The sequence below is a fragment of the Cyprinodon variegatus genome, unplaced genomic scaffold (genome assembly GCF_000732505.1).
Source record: "Cyprinodon variegatus isolate N-32 unplaced genomic scaffold, C_variegatus-1.0 Scaffold577, whole genome shotgun sequence".
Lineage (NCBI taxonomy): Eukaryota > Metazoa > Chordata > Actinopteri > Cyprinodontiformes > Cyprinodontidae > Cyprinodon > Cyprinodon variegatus.
The window spans coordinates 12,023-25,144 of NW_015151030.1; the positions used below are offsets into that span (position 1 = coordinate 12,023).

At 37.3% G+C, this 13,122-nt stretch overlaps 1 protein-coding gene across 1 annotated transcript in view; it reads right to left on the minus strand.

Moving 5' to 3' along the window:
- Window positions 1–2,584: 2,584 nt before the first annotated feature.
- The window catches only part of LOC107095836 (chromosome unknown open reading frame, human C3orf67), a 41,668-nt gene continuing 31,130 nt past the window's right edge, over window positions 2,585–13,122 (minus strand). The window contains exons 12-14 of the mRNA XM_015392179.1: window positions 9,642–9,703; window positions 3,994–4,088; window positions 2,585–3,145 (exon numbers count right to left, since the gene is read on the minus strand). Coding sequence (XP_015247665.1) covers window positions 3,027–3,145; window positions 3,994–4,088; window positions 9,642–9,703 — 276 coding nt within the window. The 3' untranslated portion in view covers window positions 2,585–3,026. The remainder of the gene's footprint in view (window positions 3,146–3,993; window positions 4,089–9,641; window positions 9,704–13,122) is intronic.

Below are 13,122 nucleotides of genomic sequence, written 5' to 3' on the forward strand. Positions count from 1 at the left end.
GATGACATCCTCATGGCCTCAGATAAATGACTTGTATCTTTAATTGTCCTGTTAGCTCCCAGTGCTGCACTTGATGCAGTCGATCCTAATACTCTTTCAGAAGGACTTGGTTTAAATATATTTTTTCTGACAGATTTCATTTTGTTCATGGCAATCATAAATCTTCCTCAAGCATCAGGGTTACCTGTGGAGTACCACAGGGATCCATGCTGGGACCAGTTCGCTTTGCTCCCAATTGGTAGAATTATTAGACAGTGTGGGATCAACTTCCACTGTTAAGCAAATTATAATTAGCTATATTTGTACATAAACCCTGATGAAACTGACCCATTACATAGACTACAGTCATGTCTTAAATATTTATCTTGAACACTTGGATGACTCAAAAATGTCATCTTTTTAATACAGACAAAACAGAATTTAATCTCTTTGTTCTTTCAAAAAGAAGCTGATTAGTCAGTCACTTAAAGGCTTGAAGCTTTTGTTGTTTGTCAAGCTTATAGTTAGAGTGGCTCAGGTTATCCTGAACTATCTCTATAATCATGCTACTACAGTATAGGCTTAGAATGCTGGAGGACATAAGGACTGCTTCATTATATCTCTATTCTGCAATTCTAGAGTTTTGGTTAGATAAATTAAAACTCTAATTTTATCTTTTCTCTGCTTTTTCTCATCATAGTAGCCACATTTGTTTGGTGGCTCTCTGTTGGCTCTCACACCATCCTAGAGGAAAATATCAACTGGGCTGCAGCCATCAACACCTTCAGTTCAGGATGATAGAGTTGGGGCTTTTTTATGGCTTAGTTCTGTTTCCCATGTAGACATAGCTGTGGGGTCAGCTTTTACTGTGACTAACTGTATGTGCTAACTTTGATCACTTTTGGCATGAAAAAGAGGTAAGCTCATCTGCTTATCTGTTTCTTTCATAGACAGAGCCACCTATGGAGTTAGTTCACTGTTACCTTTGCTAACATAGAACTTATTTTTTTCCGGATCAGTGCTTCTATGTTCCTTTAGTATGTCTGCTTCTCTCTTCTCGTACTCCCAATCAGCCTTGGCAGAAGGCTGCTCACACTGAGCCTGGAGGTTTCCTCCTGTTAAAAGGGAATTTTCCTCTGATTGAATTTTCTCTGTAATGTGCCTTGAGATAACATTTTGTAAATTATTACTATATAAATAAACTGAATTAAATTGAAATAAAAAAAAATAAAAAATCATGCTAAAACTGTGTTTATAGCTACAACAGGTTTTTTGTTTTTTTTCCAGACTTGCTTAGAGCCAGCTACGTGAATAGAGAAAATATGTAAATGCTTCAGCCAGTGTATAAAATTGTATCTCTGTGTGCAAAAAAATTAGCCAAAAAAAATGATCATCCTTTTACAAATGATGGCTGCTAACTTCTAACCAAAATCTTACATAAAAAACACATGTTCACAAGTGAATCGTTTTACTAAAGCCCCTGTCAGACCTTGACAATTTAGAAAGTGTATGACACACATGTACGGAAAATCTGGCAAAAAGGCTGGCATACGTTGGATAATTATGGGTACGTTTTGAAAACGTTATGAGGTGAAGTAAGCTGAAGCATGCTGAAATACACCAGCACACGTCATCATACAGCACGTCCCGACGTATGCAAGCGTATGATCATACGTGGGCCACAAGTTACAGGTAAGTTATTTGATCGTTGACATACGTTAAGTAGCCATTGTCAGTTCTCCTCCAGACTTTATCCCCATCATTGGGTGAGCGTGAAGGTGAGTGTGATGGAACCTCCCTGCCTTCATGACCACGACCAACAAACTTCCTTGCAGACATGACGCTGAATCTGCTGCGACTACAAAACTTCTTTCTTTCTTCTGTCTTGATCTTTTTTTGGCAGGCGGTAAACAGAAGCTAGGTTAGTACCGTAATCAAAGACATCTTTCTATGCAGGCCAGGCGCCTCCAGGTGTATCGCTGCCCCCCTTAGGACACTGGCTTGGGCATCATTTAATGGGTATTACGCTGCCGTGCGTTATGCACAGGTTAGGCTGTCGTTGGACATACGCTCTGGACTCATTATGGATACGCTATGTTTACACCCAAAATTGAAAAAAATACATAGAAAGTTCAGTGTATGCCAGCTTTTTAGGAGATTCTGGGACGTCAGGTATATACTGGCTAAATCGGCATGGTGTGACAGGGCCCTAACTGAATGATTTAGATTCAGTGTGATCAGAACTAATGGAACAGAGACACTTTTTTTCATTTTTTGTTTCATTTTGTGCAACAATTCTATATCAGCCACAGAAAATGATGAGCCAACACCCGATTGCTTCAGGTGTGACAAGTATTGTGGGGGAGAAATGGTTAGAGACCTGCCAGCCTAATCAGCAGCCCACCTGCTGCTTATCCTAGTAAAAGTTAAACACCATGAAAAGCCTGGAGTATTTCAAATTCACTTGAATGTATTAAAATCAATCATCTTTCATTTTATTCCTGTATTCTTGGACAGCTCTGACTAATTTAAAAAGAAAACAAACACAAGAAACCGGAACCACAGTTTTCACATCAATTTTATTTTAAATACTATAAAACCACATCAACATATTTTGATAGCTTTTTTTGCATAAATTTGACTAAATAGGAAGCATCTGTCCTTTTAGTATTGAAATGTTAGACAGTGTTATATTAAAAGGAAGCTCAAGCAAGTTCTTTCAGAAGGTTTCCATATTCATTTCCAAAGCAAGTCTTATGAAAAGCTTCTCTTTTGTCATTAAAAGTCACTATGAATGAGCCCATACTTGCAAAAGGGCATGTGTTTAATTTAGTGACTTTCCCAATGCCTTACAGTTGAGTTTGACTAACCACACATGGCAAAACAAAGCTGTCGTTGGTTCCCTGGAACAAAGGTGGGTTTTGGTGAAAAGGGAATTCACTTCCAATCAATAAAGCTTGGCCTCAAAAAAACTGTAAAATAAAATCTCGGAGTAATTTATCTGCTTTAAATATGAATTATCAATTCTGATGGGAAACGGATTTGAGTTATGCTAGTTCATAGTACTTCCCTGACACTGGATCAAAATAGCAGTTGAGGCACGGATCATAGAGCAGTTTGAGATATTCATCTCCATTCTCCTCTCCATGCACCAAGTCATTCCCCCCTGTTTAAAAACAGAGAAAACCAAAGTAAAAAAAAAAATCATGTTCAATACATGCAGAATGAAACAAGAAAGCATCCTTTACAATCAAGTCAGCACAGATATTCTTTTTGTATTTATTTATTTTTTTGTTGCATTGCAACGCCAGATGCGAAGAAAGGCCTACTCTGTCAAGTTTTAATAGAATACAGCTTGGATTCGTGACCTTCAGACCGAGGTGGATTTAAAAGTTTTCTGCCGCTGCCATTTTTTCCCTAATCAATCAAGCCCTAAGACACCCAGACGCAGAACCAAATTATGAAGCCGTAAAAGGATTCGCTGTAATCCCCAACTACCTTAAAGCGCAGAAACCAAGCTGTTAAACTGACAGGCAGTTAAATGCTAAAAAGGTTATGGAACGCATCGAGACGAGCATTTTATCTTATCCGAACGTGGGCAACAATAATGAAAACTAATTATATGACACGTTGTGCTAGGGGTTTAAAAGTGATGTAGTAAACTGGAAAGGTTTCATCAGTTAACCTTGCGGATGTGTCTAGGGTGGTACAGGCCTGTAATGAGCCTGTCTCTTCTGACCTATGGTGTTATGTGGAGGACAGGGAGCTTCATTCTCATGGCTTTTTTTTTTTAGCCCTAATTAGATACACTTTCAGTTGGTGTCCCATCTTCCTGCCCACATCCTTGGCGGAAATGTACCATCTCTGAAAGCTCTTTCAGCAGCGACTCTTTCCATTAGCTGAATGCTTTCGTGTAACTAGTCTTAAAGCAGTGGACTGTTTGCCGTCTTTCGTACTTGCAAGGACATAAAAGGCAGAGTGAGGGTAAAAGGACTAAAATGAAGGTTACCATACCTCTGAGTAGACTTTCCAAATTGTTCTCTGTGTTGCCTGACCTTCTCTGCTGGCTGGGAGGCATAATAGGAGGGCTGAGCACGTCCATCCACTCTCTAGGGAAAAGACCATAAAGCCAGACAGTCATGACAACACATACCATTACACTCACCATCTTACCCTATGACATTTTAACAATGGAGTCCCATCATCATGCACTCTCAGAAGCCCATCTAAGATTCCATTGTCCTTGAGCCACTTCTCCCACAGCCTCTCAGATTTACCTGAAGGATCACTTATTAAATTCTGACTCCAACTGTGACTTCCAAGTAACATCACATTGTGGCAACGACTCAGGGTCCTAACCTCGCTTGTTTCTGTGGGAGCATGACTTTATTTCTCCCGAAATGAGTGCATCCTCCCCCATCTGTGATGTACGCAGGGTACAACTATAGATCTTTCACTTACCAGTAAGTGAAAACTCTGCTCCTTTAGCACGGCGTGAATGATTGCAGCCAGGGAGGAAATATCGCAAGATGAGTTATTACTCGGAAGAGATGCAAGATTCATTTGTTAAACAGCATCCATAATCATTTTTCAGCTATACATCAGTTGTGCAATCATCCATTAACATTTTGCGCCTCTGGATAAGAGCAAACCAGAGCATATTTAATGTGGAATTATGGTATAATCTTCTGCACAATATTCGCCTGGCAGCAGGAGATTCAAGCGTTTGCCTCTGGTTGGTCTGCCTTCTCATCCAGAAGTGCAATGTTTGCTGCTGTCGCTCTTTCTGAAAACAGTTCATCCACTTAGGAGGCAAATTTTTCATGGTTTGTTTACTGCTATATTTTACAGCACACTGCCAGCAACATGACATATTTAAGACTCTTGTCAATTTATAAAAAAAACAACACGTTTACATAAATCCAAAGAAGCTTTTCTCAAAAGCTGCAAAAAATTAACAGACAAATTTAATCATTACAAAAATTTTTGCATGATTAATGGAACCACAAAAGAGGTAGTTCATATGAATATTATGCAAATAAATAAATAAATAAATAAATAAATAAATAAAAATACAAATGGCTCTAAATCACACCCATATTTCTTATCTTAGCATTGCATTTATTTTTTCCATTTCTACCTCTAGTTTGTGCCTGCAAGCATTCATTTTGTGCCCATGTACTTAAACCATGGTGTCAGTTTATTGTTTATTGTAGTTAATTACTTGCAGGAAGTCCCAAAAAAAGCTGAACTGTCGAATTAAATTCATAACAACAGAAAAAAAATCTAAGAAGAGATAAAAAAGAATAAATTCCCCAAATATTAACATAGTGAGTTTAAAGAACAGCTGGGTGTGTTGTCCTTCTCTAAAGGACTCCACACTCTGTGCACTCCATGGGCAGCTGTGCAGAAGACCAGCACGGCCATATAAATTACTTTGGACCTTAGTTAAGATGATGTTGTGGAATTAAGGGAATCTACTGTGGTGTGTGGAATGAGCAGTTCTCTGGAGAATACAAGGGCATTTCCTTGGACAACACTAATAGCTGAGGAGGCGGATCTTGCATTGATAGAGAGTGGAGACAGAAAACCAATAGAGAAAGCAAAAGGCAGGAGTAAGGTGGTGAGGTTTTTTGAGTTTTAGTTTAAATTCTGGTTGCATTGTTCTGAATAGACTGAAACTTCTGGAAATTTGTGTTTAACATAACAGGTTAAAAAGTATTACATTGTCCGGCCAAGAGGAAATGATGGCAAGGACAAGTTTTTGAGCATCAGGGAGAGTAAGGAATGGAAGTAGAACTACACTCTTTTTCATTGATGGAAGAATGATGTCTTGCAGAGGGCCTTAATTTATTAGTTCACACATGCCACTCTACAGGTGTTGCCCTCCAAATTAATACTCATGACCACCACTACTATGTATCAGTTCAATTGCATAGTAATATTCAAACTTTATTTACATTCTGATTTTGATCTTAGATTTAGCTTTTTGACTCTTACAAAGCAGGTCATATGATGAATTCAGATGTTGTTTTCCTTATAGAAGTTTATGAATACCTTCAAAAATTTGCTTAGAATCAGTGGTTAACAAAGTAGGTACAATGCTTTACTTCAGAAAGTAAGGACTCATGCATGGTAGGGTCAAAATAACCAAGCGGCTTTTGGTACTAAGTGAGTAAAGGTGCAAAAGGGTATAAAATACAGAACAGACCTCAACACCAAAAGCAAACATTCTCTTGAATATTTACAGAAAAAAATTACACATTTAAAAATCCATTATCTTCATGTATTTGGAGATGAATTAATTTCCTTTATTTTTGCTCTAATAGCATTTAAAAGAATTCCCACGCACGAGTTCTTCAGAGGGTTTGATTTTTCTGGATAACAAAAGCCTTTACCTCTTTTCAAAAAACTACTCTGACTGTTTGATGGGCAGGGACATTGTACAAAAGTTAATAGAAGCAATTTTCAAGGACAAGGGCCCCTGCAACCGAATTGTAAATTGGACTTCAAAATGTTAAGTGGGACTTGGCAAGAGTTATTAAATTCTTGGAATTTTAATTTATTACACTCCAAATACAGGCGTGGGATGAAGAGAATAATTCATCTTCATTTAACGTGAGCAGGTACGCTGCCTCGGCAAAGCTAGTCAGTATATTGAAAATATGCTCTTCGAATAGCTTCCATAAAAAGAAAAAAAATCCAAAAATATGTATGTTTTCTTTACACCTTTGAAACTCCACTAAAGCTCACAAATGTATTCTCTTTGAATCTATTGTGCTTCTATTTACATCTAAATCGTTTTCTAACACTCTTATTTGCATTTTCTCATTTTGTGTGTCAGCTGACACCTGAGACAATTACAAGATGAATGTACACATGTTAGATTAGAAAATAAGCTGCAGAAAAAAATGGGTAAAAAAAAAAGAAGCCATAGCAACATAAAGCTCAGAGACTGGAGCAGTTTAGTTGTTAAGGAAGCTGTAGCTCTTAGCAGAGAGAAAGCCTTGCAGTGATGCCAGAATGCTCGAAAAATCATAACATTATTCACTGTAGGGGTGTCTGAATATCCAAAGCCTTGAAGAAAACAAAGAAAACAGCCAGAAATCCTGTGCAGCTGCTATTTAATATGTAAATCATGACTTGCCTCTAAGTCTAATTTCAGCATTACAGCTATAGATGCTACAGAGCTGTATGTTTGAGCTTCTATTCAATACTAATATCCATTTCAGTGGACATTCAATCAAATAACATCCCTGCACTGAGCAATCGCATAGTTTGTTAGCCAAGTACAACAAAAAGGAAAACATTTATCTTGTTTGTTCCCACAGCTGAGGAGATATTTTACATGTGTTCTTACAAACGACACAGTGACTATTTAAACACATGGGAGTCAACATGTGTTCTGGTAGGAACCTTGCTTTTCATCAGTAAATCTGAAGCGTTTGGCCGGGTGATTGAGGGTGGTGGTGCTTGGAGTTGTATAATTTCAGTGGCGGATCTGTGATGCAACCTCTTTGTCTTCCTTTGTAACACATCACATGGTTGTGTACGCCCATAAAGAGATGGACAAGCACAGAGATGAGGCTGTGCTTCAGCAGGCGCTGGCGCGATTTAATGTCTCCTGAAGCCTCCAAGGACAACTGAATCCATTCATACACTGCCACAGCAGGGCGCTCAGATGGATAAATAGTAACAATACAGCCCCAGATAAAGGCTGGGATTCGGTATCACAGACTCAACAGTATACTGTGACATGCTTGCATTGTAAAAATCATTTAGCATTCTTTGTTTTTATTGGTGTATCGATGGAAAAATGCAGGTATTAGTGTGTTTGGAAGCAGATTTCTAAGCCTTATCTCTCTCCAACGACCAAAACAGTTTTGACTGACAGTGGCAATAAAGAGACAGTGTGTCCATGTTGTGTCTGTTTTCTGTGATGTAAAAGACATAAGGCCAGGATAAACAACTTCAGAACTTGTTAGATCTGTAATGTGACTGTGCACCTGTTCAAATGATTACTATTAGAGCTGAAAACAAGGAAGATAACATTTTCATTAATTAAATACTTACAGTTTAATTACAGTCTTTTTGGATAGCAGCCCCTGGAATTGTGAAATGAAAAAATTTCCAATATATTTCCAAAATATACCTAGGGCTACGTCCTTTTCTTCATTAGAAAAGCTTCTATCCTGCTAGACTACACAACCTTATACATGAAGCACATGAGAACATATCAGTTTGTTTTTACAATGATCGCTTGCTGGGAATTTCTACACTCCTTCAATGCTCCTAATGACCAGTCTTCTCCATGTCCTTTCATCAGGTTTGAAAAATGATCCGGCTGACTTTAATGCCAAAGTTGTTCTGCATTCTCCACTCTTCATCCATATTTTCTCAACTTGATTTACTGTATTCCACATTATATCTAATACCTTGGATAATTGTTTATACAATTCTCCTTTATATGTTAAGATCCTTCCAGTATTTTAGAAGCCCTCAGTAGAAGTTTGGCTTGTGATGTGATTAAGAAAATGACAAAACCACTTAAATACATTTGTGTTTCATTAAAGACGCTTAAATGGCCTCAAAATACTGATGTTTTGCAACTTATAGAGCTGAATAACAATGGAAACATATCTGAGAAGATAAGCTGGTATAACTTTTTACAGAAGAAACTGATGACTTTTTATCAACTCCCCATGAATGTTATAGAACATAATATTTCTCTACCTTTACTTAGAAACTTAGAATCTTAAGCAGAAATGATAGTTTGGAAATATTTCAGACATTCTTTCTAGCTGGTTAGAATGTTTTTGTCATGCAGCAGAATGTAGTTCAGCTTTAAACTTGAATGAAGGCTGGAATTACTAGATTATTCTATCTCCTCTTGTAATAAGAGGTTACTCTGCTGAATTTTATTCTATTTTTTGTTTGAATTTCAATCTGCAGGCAAGGAAAACCAGTGGAACACGTCTAATGGGTGTTCTTTGTTAAAGAGAACTGACTATTCTGATTCCCGTAAAGACAAAAGGACTTGCTTTCTGTTTAAAAAAACAAACAAAACAAAATCTAATGTCTACCAAAATTTAACTTCTTCTTATTTTTTCCCCCAGATATGAAATCTGTCAAGCCTAATAATCTGTATATAAAAAAAGAAACAAATGGCATTGTGAAAATGACAACAGCAGTTCTGGGAGAAGAAAGCACAGTACCTGACATACTCCAAGTTTATTTGGAGTCTTCTGAGAGCAAGATAAGCCCCAGTCTACATATCCATCTGACAGTTGACATTTAGAGTAAATATTGCAGTCACTGGTAACCATCCGATTATGAATTTCTATCTGCTTTTCCTTTTTTCCATGCCTAACTCTGAGCTTCAAGGCAATTTGTTTTCCAGGCAATGCATGATGTACATCACTGGTGCTTACAGTTTCTAAACTATTATCTCCTCTCACCACAGCTATTAATAATCCAGTATGCAAAGAGGTTAGACAGCATGTCAGTTCTGTTTAAGAGGAGCGAGTCTTTTACCAGTGAGATTTTCAAATTAAAAACACAAAACCTACCCTTGTCCTTATCTAGCCCAAAAGTTTGTAGATTATATTATATTTCAAAAAAAAAAAAGGCACAGACATGTTTTGTGAGATGCATGCTTTTACCTTGGATTTGATTGAAGCAAAGGATTCATTTCCGTCTGATAATGATGTCCCTGATTCACTGCCTAAATAAAATGATAAAAATCATGTCAGAAGATCAGTGTGAAAAAGCACAAGTTATGTGAATTAGAGACAGAAATCAACAAGCATCAAGGCTCTACACTGATGCCTCTAACTGCCATTTCCAACGGATAGTTGTTGCTGGGTTTTTAAGTCTCTTTTTTTCTATAAACAGAATTATGTCAAAAAAGTCAGAAAAATTTTACTTCATTGTAAATTGAAAAGCTTTACAATGATGAATTAGGTAGTAAGTGGAGACAGTGCACCAGTACAAATACTCAGGTGTTGATCTGATAAGCTTTACGGCTGCCTGTGTTTGTTTTGTCTTTTGAATTGTATGAGGGAAATTAGATTAGTGGTCTCTAACAGAATAACTTTTCACTCTTCTTCCTTAAACAAAAATCACAAACAGTAGCTGTTAAAATTCAAGCTCACCCAATTTACTATATTTGGGGATATCAGAGCAGCTGGTAAATCTTTATATCCTACATAATACCTTTGAAAGCATTGGTTCATCACATCAGCAGCAGACACCAGTGACAACAGAAGCCATGTGTGTCCCCGCTATCTTACTTTCTCCACATATTTCTTACGATGTACGATGTGTGGTTCAGATCATAAGCCATTCAAACCTTATCTGCTCCTTTTTTATTCAGCACCCTGGTTAATGTCGATCTCTCGGCCTTTAAAGAATGTTGTTCTTGAGTAATTGCGAATGAATGATTTTCCCCTTAAGGCAAACTCTTAGTATTTGCACTAATGAAGTTTCATGACAGATGTGGATAACGATCCGCCATTCTACTCCAGAGCCTTCTTCACTTAACTGGATTTTCTGAGCTGCTTTTTTTCTTTAATATTGAAAGGACTGCCACAACAGCTGTCTCCTATGGACCAGGTCCTTTAAATGCAGTTAAACTCAAAGTGCATTTTTTTTTCCACTGCAGAATGTATCAGACTGTACTGTTTTCCCCCATCATCAGTGTTCCTGCTGTCTCTCTGATATATTTTGATTTGTTTCTGCAGCCTAAGGATGGCTGGTTCCATTTACACTGAGAACTTGTTTGACTGCACATTGTGTTTGCACTGCAACAGTTTCCATACACACAAGCATCAGTTTCATACCTAGCTGTCCACAATAATGTCATATTCGATCCATGAAGACTTTTAATTAGTGTTTAAACAGACACATTTTTCATTGTTATTACTTGAAACATTTAATTTTTTCTAATTTTATTATTTTATGTTAATAATTTGTATGACAGTTTCTTAAAGATTCACAATTTTACTGTTATTTGTGAAAGTTATTTATGTTTTTTTTTTTTTAAAGGTGACTAACACCTTTTCAGAAAAAGTAGATGAGAAAGAGTGTTGGCAATGTTGCTACATCTATCTTGCTATCAGTTATTGTTCCCTTTCATTGAATTAACTCATAAAGTAAGCTAACCTTAAATTAAGGTATAGCTATTGTTTAGATATACCCTAGTATAACTGAATCAGACCCCCTTTTTCCCATTAGGAGTATTTTAGTAGTTCATTTCAATGATTTAGCAAAGGGTTATTTTAGTCTACATTAACAGGAGAGCATCACATGATTGCTGCAGATCAGTAAGCTGTGCATCCATGATGCAAAGCCTTTGTTTCACCACATATCTATAATTCTTTGATAGATTCTGGGTTGAGTTGAGATCAGGTGTCTCCGTTGGAGTACAGTCATCTTTTTTGTGAAGTTCTAGAAAGAAGTTTTAGATTATTTAAGCTTTGATACATTGTGTACTATCCTTCTGGTAGTAGAAATCAAAATATGGGTATATTTTGGTTTTTAAAGGATATCCTCTTTTACCAACAATACTAACCTAAATGAGGGAATTATAGCCTTGGTTTTGTGTTTGCACCTTGATACTAGTGCTCTCTGGGTGTTACTTGGACATTTTTTTCTATACATTAAAAAAATGATCTCACATGAAAATCTGTAGCTTCTAAAGACTCAGACCATTAGCCTAGGATCTTTGCGACAGCTGGGTCTGTCTTCATTTAAATCTCTTTTCTTCACCTTTGTGATGCTTGGATTGATTTAGTCACCATGTCTAGATGTCTAAGCAAGCAAATCAATTTGCTCAAATGTAATTGGCTTATTCACTATTTGTATTAATAAACAATTGAACAAGTGTACCTAAATAAGTGTCTGGAACTGTAAGTGTATGTAATCTATTACCTATTATGAAATTAAAGCTTAGCTTTGGAGCTTTGAAATTCAGAAGCTTAGGTGTGTTTGGGTAAACATCAAATCTAAATGTGTCAGAGATAAAAAAACAACAACTCTAAACCAGGCCATCTGGTCCCTGACCTTTCTGCATGACAAGAATACACTCTGGTAGTCAGACTTCTTCTGACAGGGCTCCACCCATGTTTTACATGGGGTCTTCAAAAGGATGCCCTCTGGCAGATGCATGTGCAGCCCTGCAGCGAGGACAAACCAGAGGAAGTGAGCTTTGAATTCAACTGCTGAAGTGTGCTTTGATTTATCCTCTGCTTTACAAAATAGCTTGCGTCCTTGAGAAATGCATATGGAGCCATATGCTTTGTACTTCCTCTCACATTTGTGGAGATCCATGACTAAATTCAATGCAGTCTTGTCTGAGAATTAAACCATGCCAGCATGGCCCCTATTATCAGCGGAGTAATTTCTGTATTTCTGGAGCATGTCCCTCAGGTAGGCATTATATTCAGTGTGAGGAGTGTCTTGTGGAGACACGGTCCAGAATATCAACTCAACTCTCTAACACAAAGTGTACCACTGGAACTGCTCATCAAAACAGCACACAAGAATATGAAGGGGACCAGGGGGGAATTCTCACAAAAGCCTTTAGGTCTTTAGTTTCATATTTCTATGTAATTTATGTATATATTACGCTGCCTGGTCAGAAAGTTTGTTTCCTGCAGAACAGTTTTGGTTCTGCACAATAGAATAGGCGAATATTTTAATCCAAAGCAGAGAAAAAACAGATATGCAGACACACACAAGAGATCTAAGAACCTGAATAAAGGGGTGAGCTAAGAAAGGTCAACACTGCAAGATCAAGGGATCCATAAAATTATAAAAAACAAATTATCAGATGTATTATTCAAAACTAAAACTACTACAGGGAAGGCAGAGACAAACAGAAAGACAGAACCTGCTGAGGCTAAATACCATAGTATAGCCTCAGGAGTGTTTTTAAACGTAAGGGCTATTTTATTAGATGACTTTGATGAAGAAGAAGACACACTGGAGCTTTGGTCTTTGCATTGCCTGATTTAATTTTGGCTGTCTGTGTGGTCCCACTGCCTTTCTTTATGTAATACTGTAGTAGAAACTAAAATTGCACCCCGAGGATTTCTGCAGGTAAAATGGACTGATGATGACAAGTTACCAGGAGGGGACTAG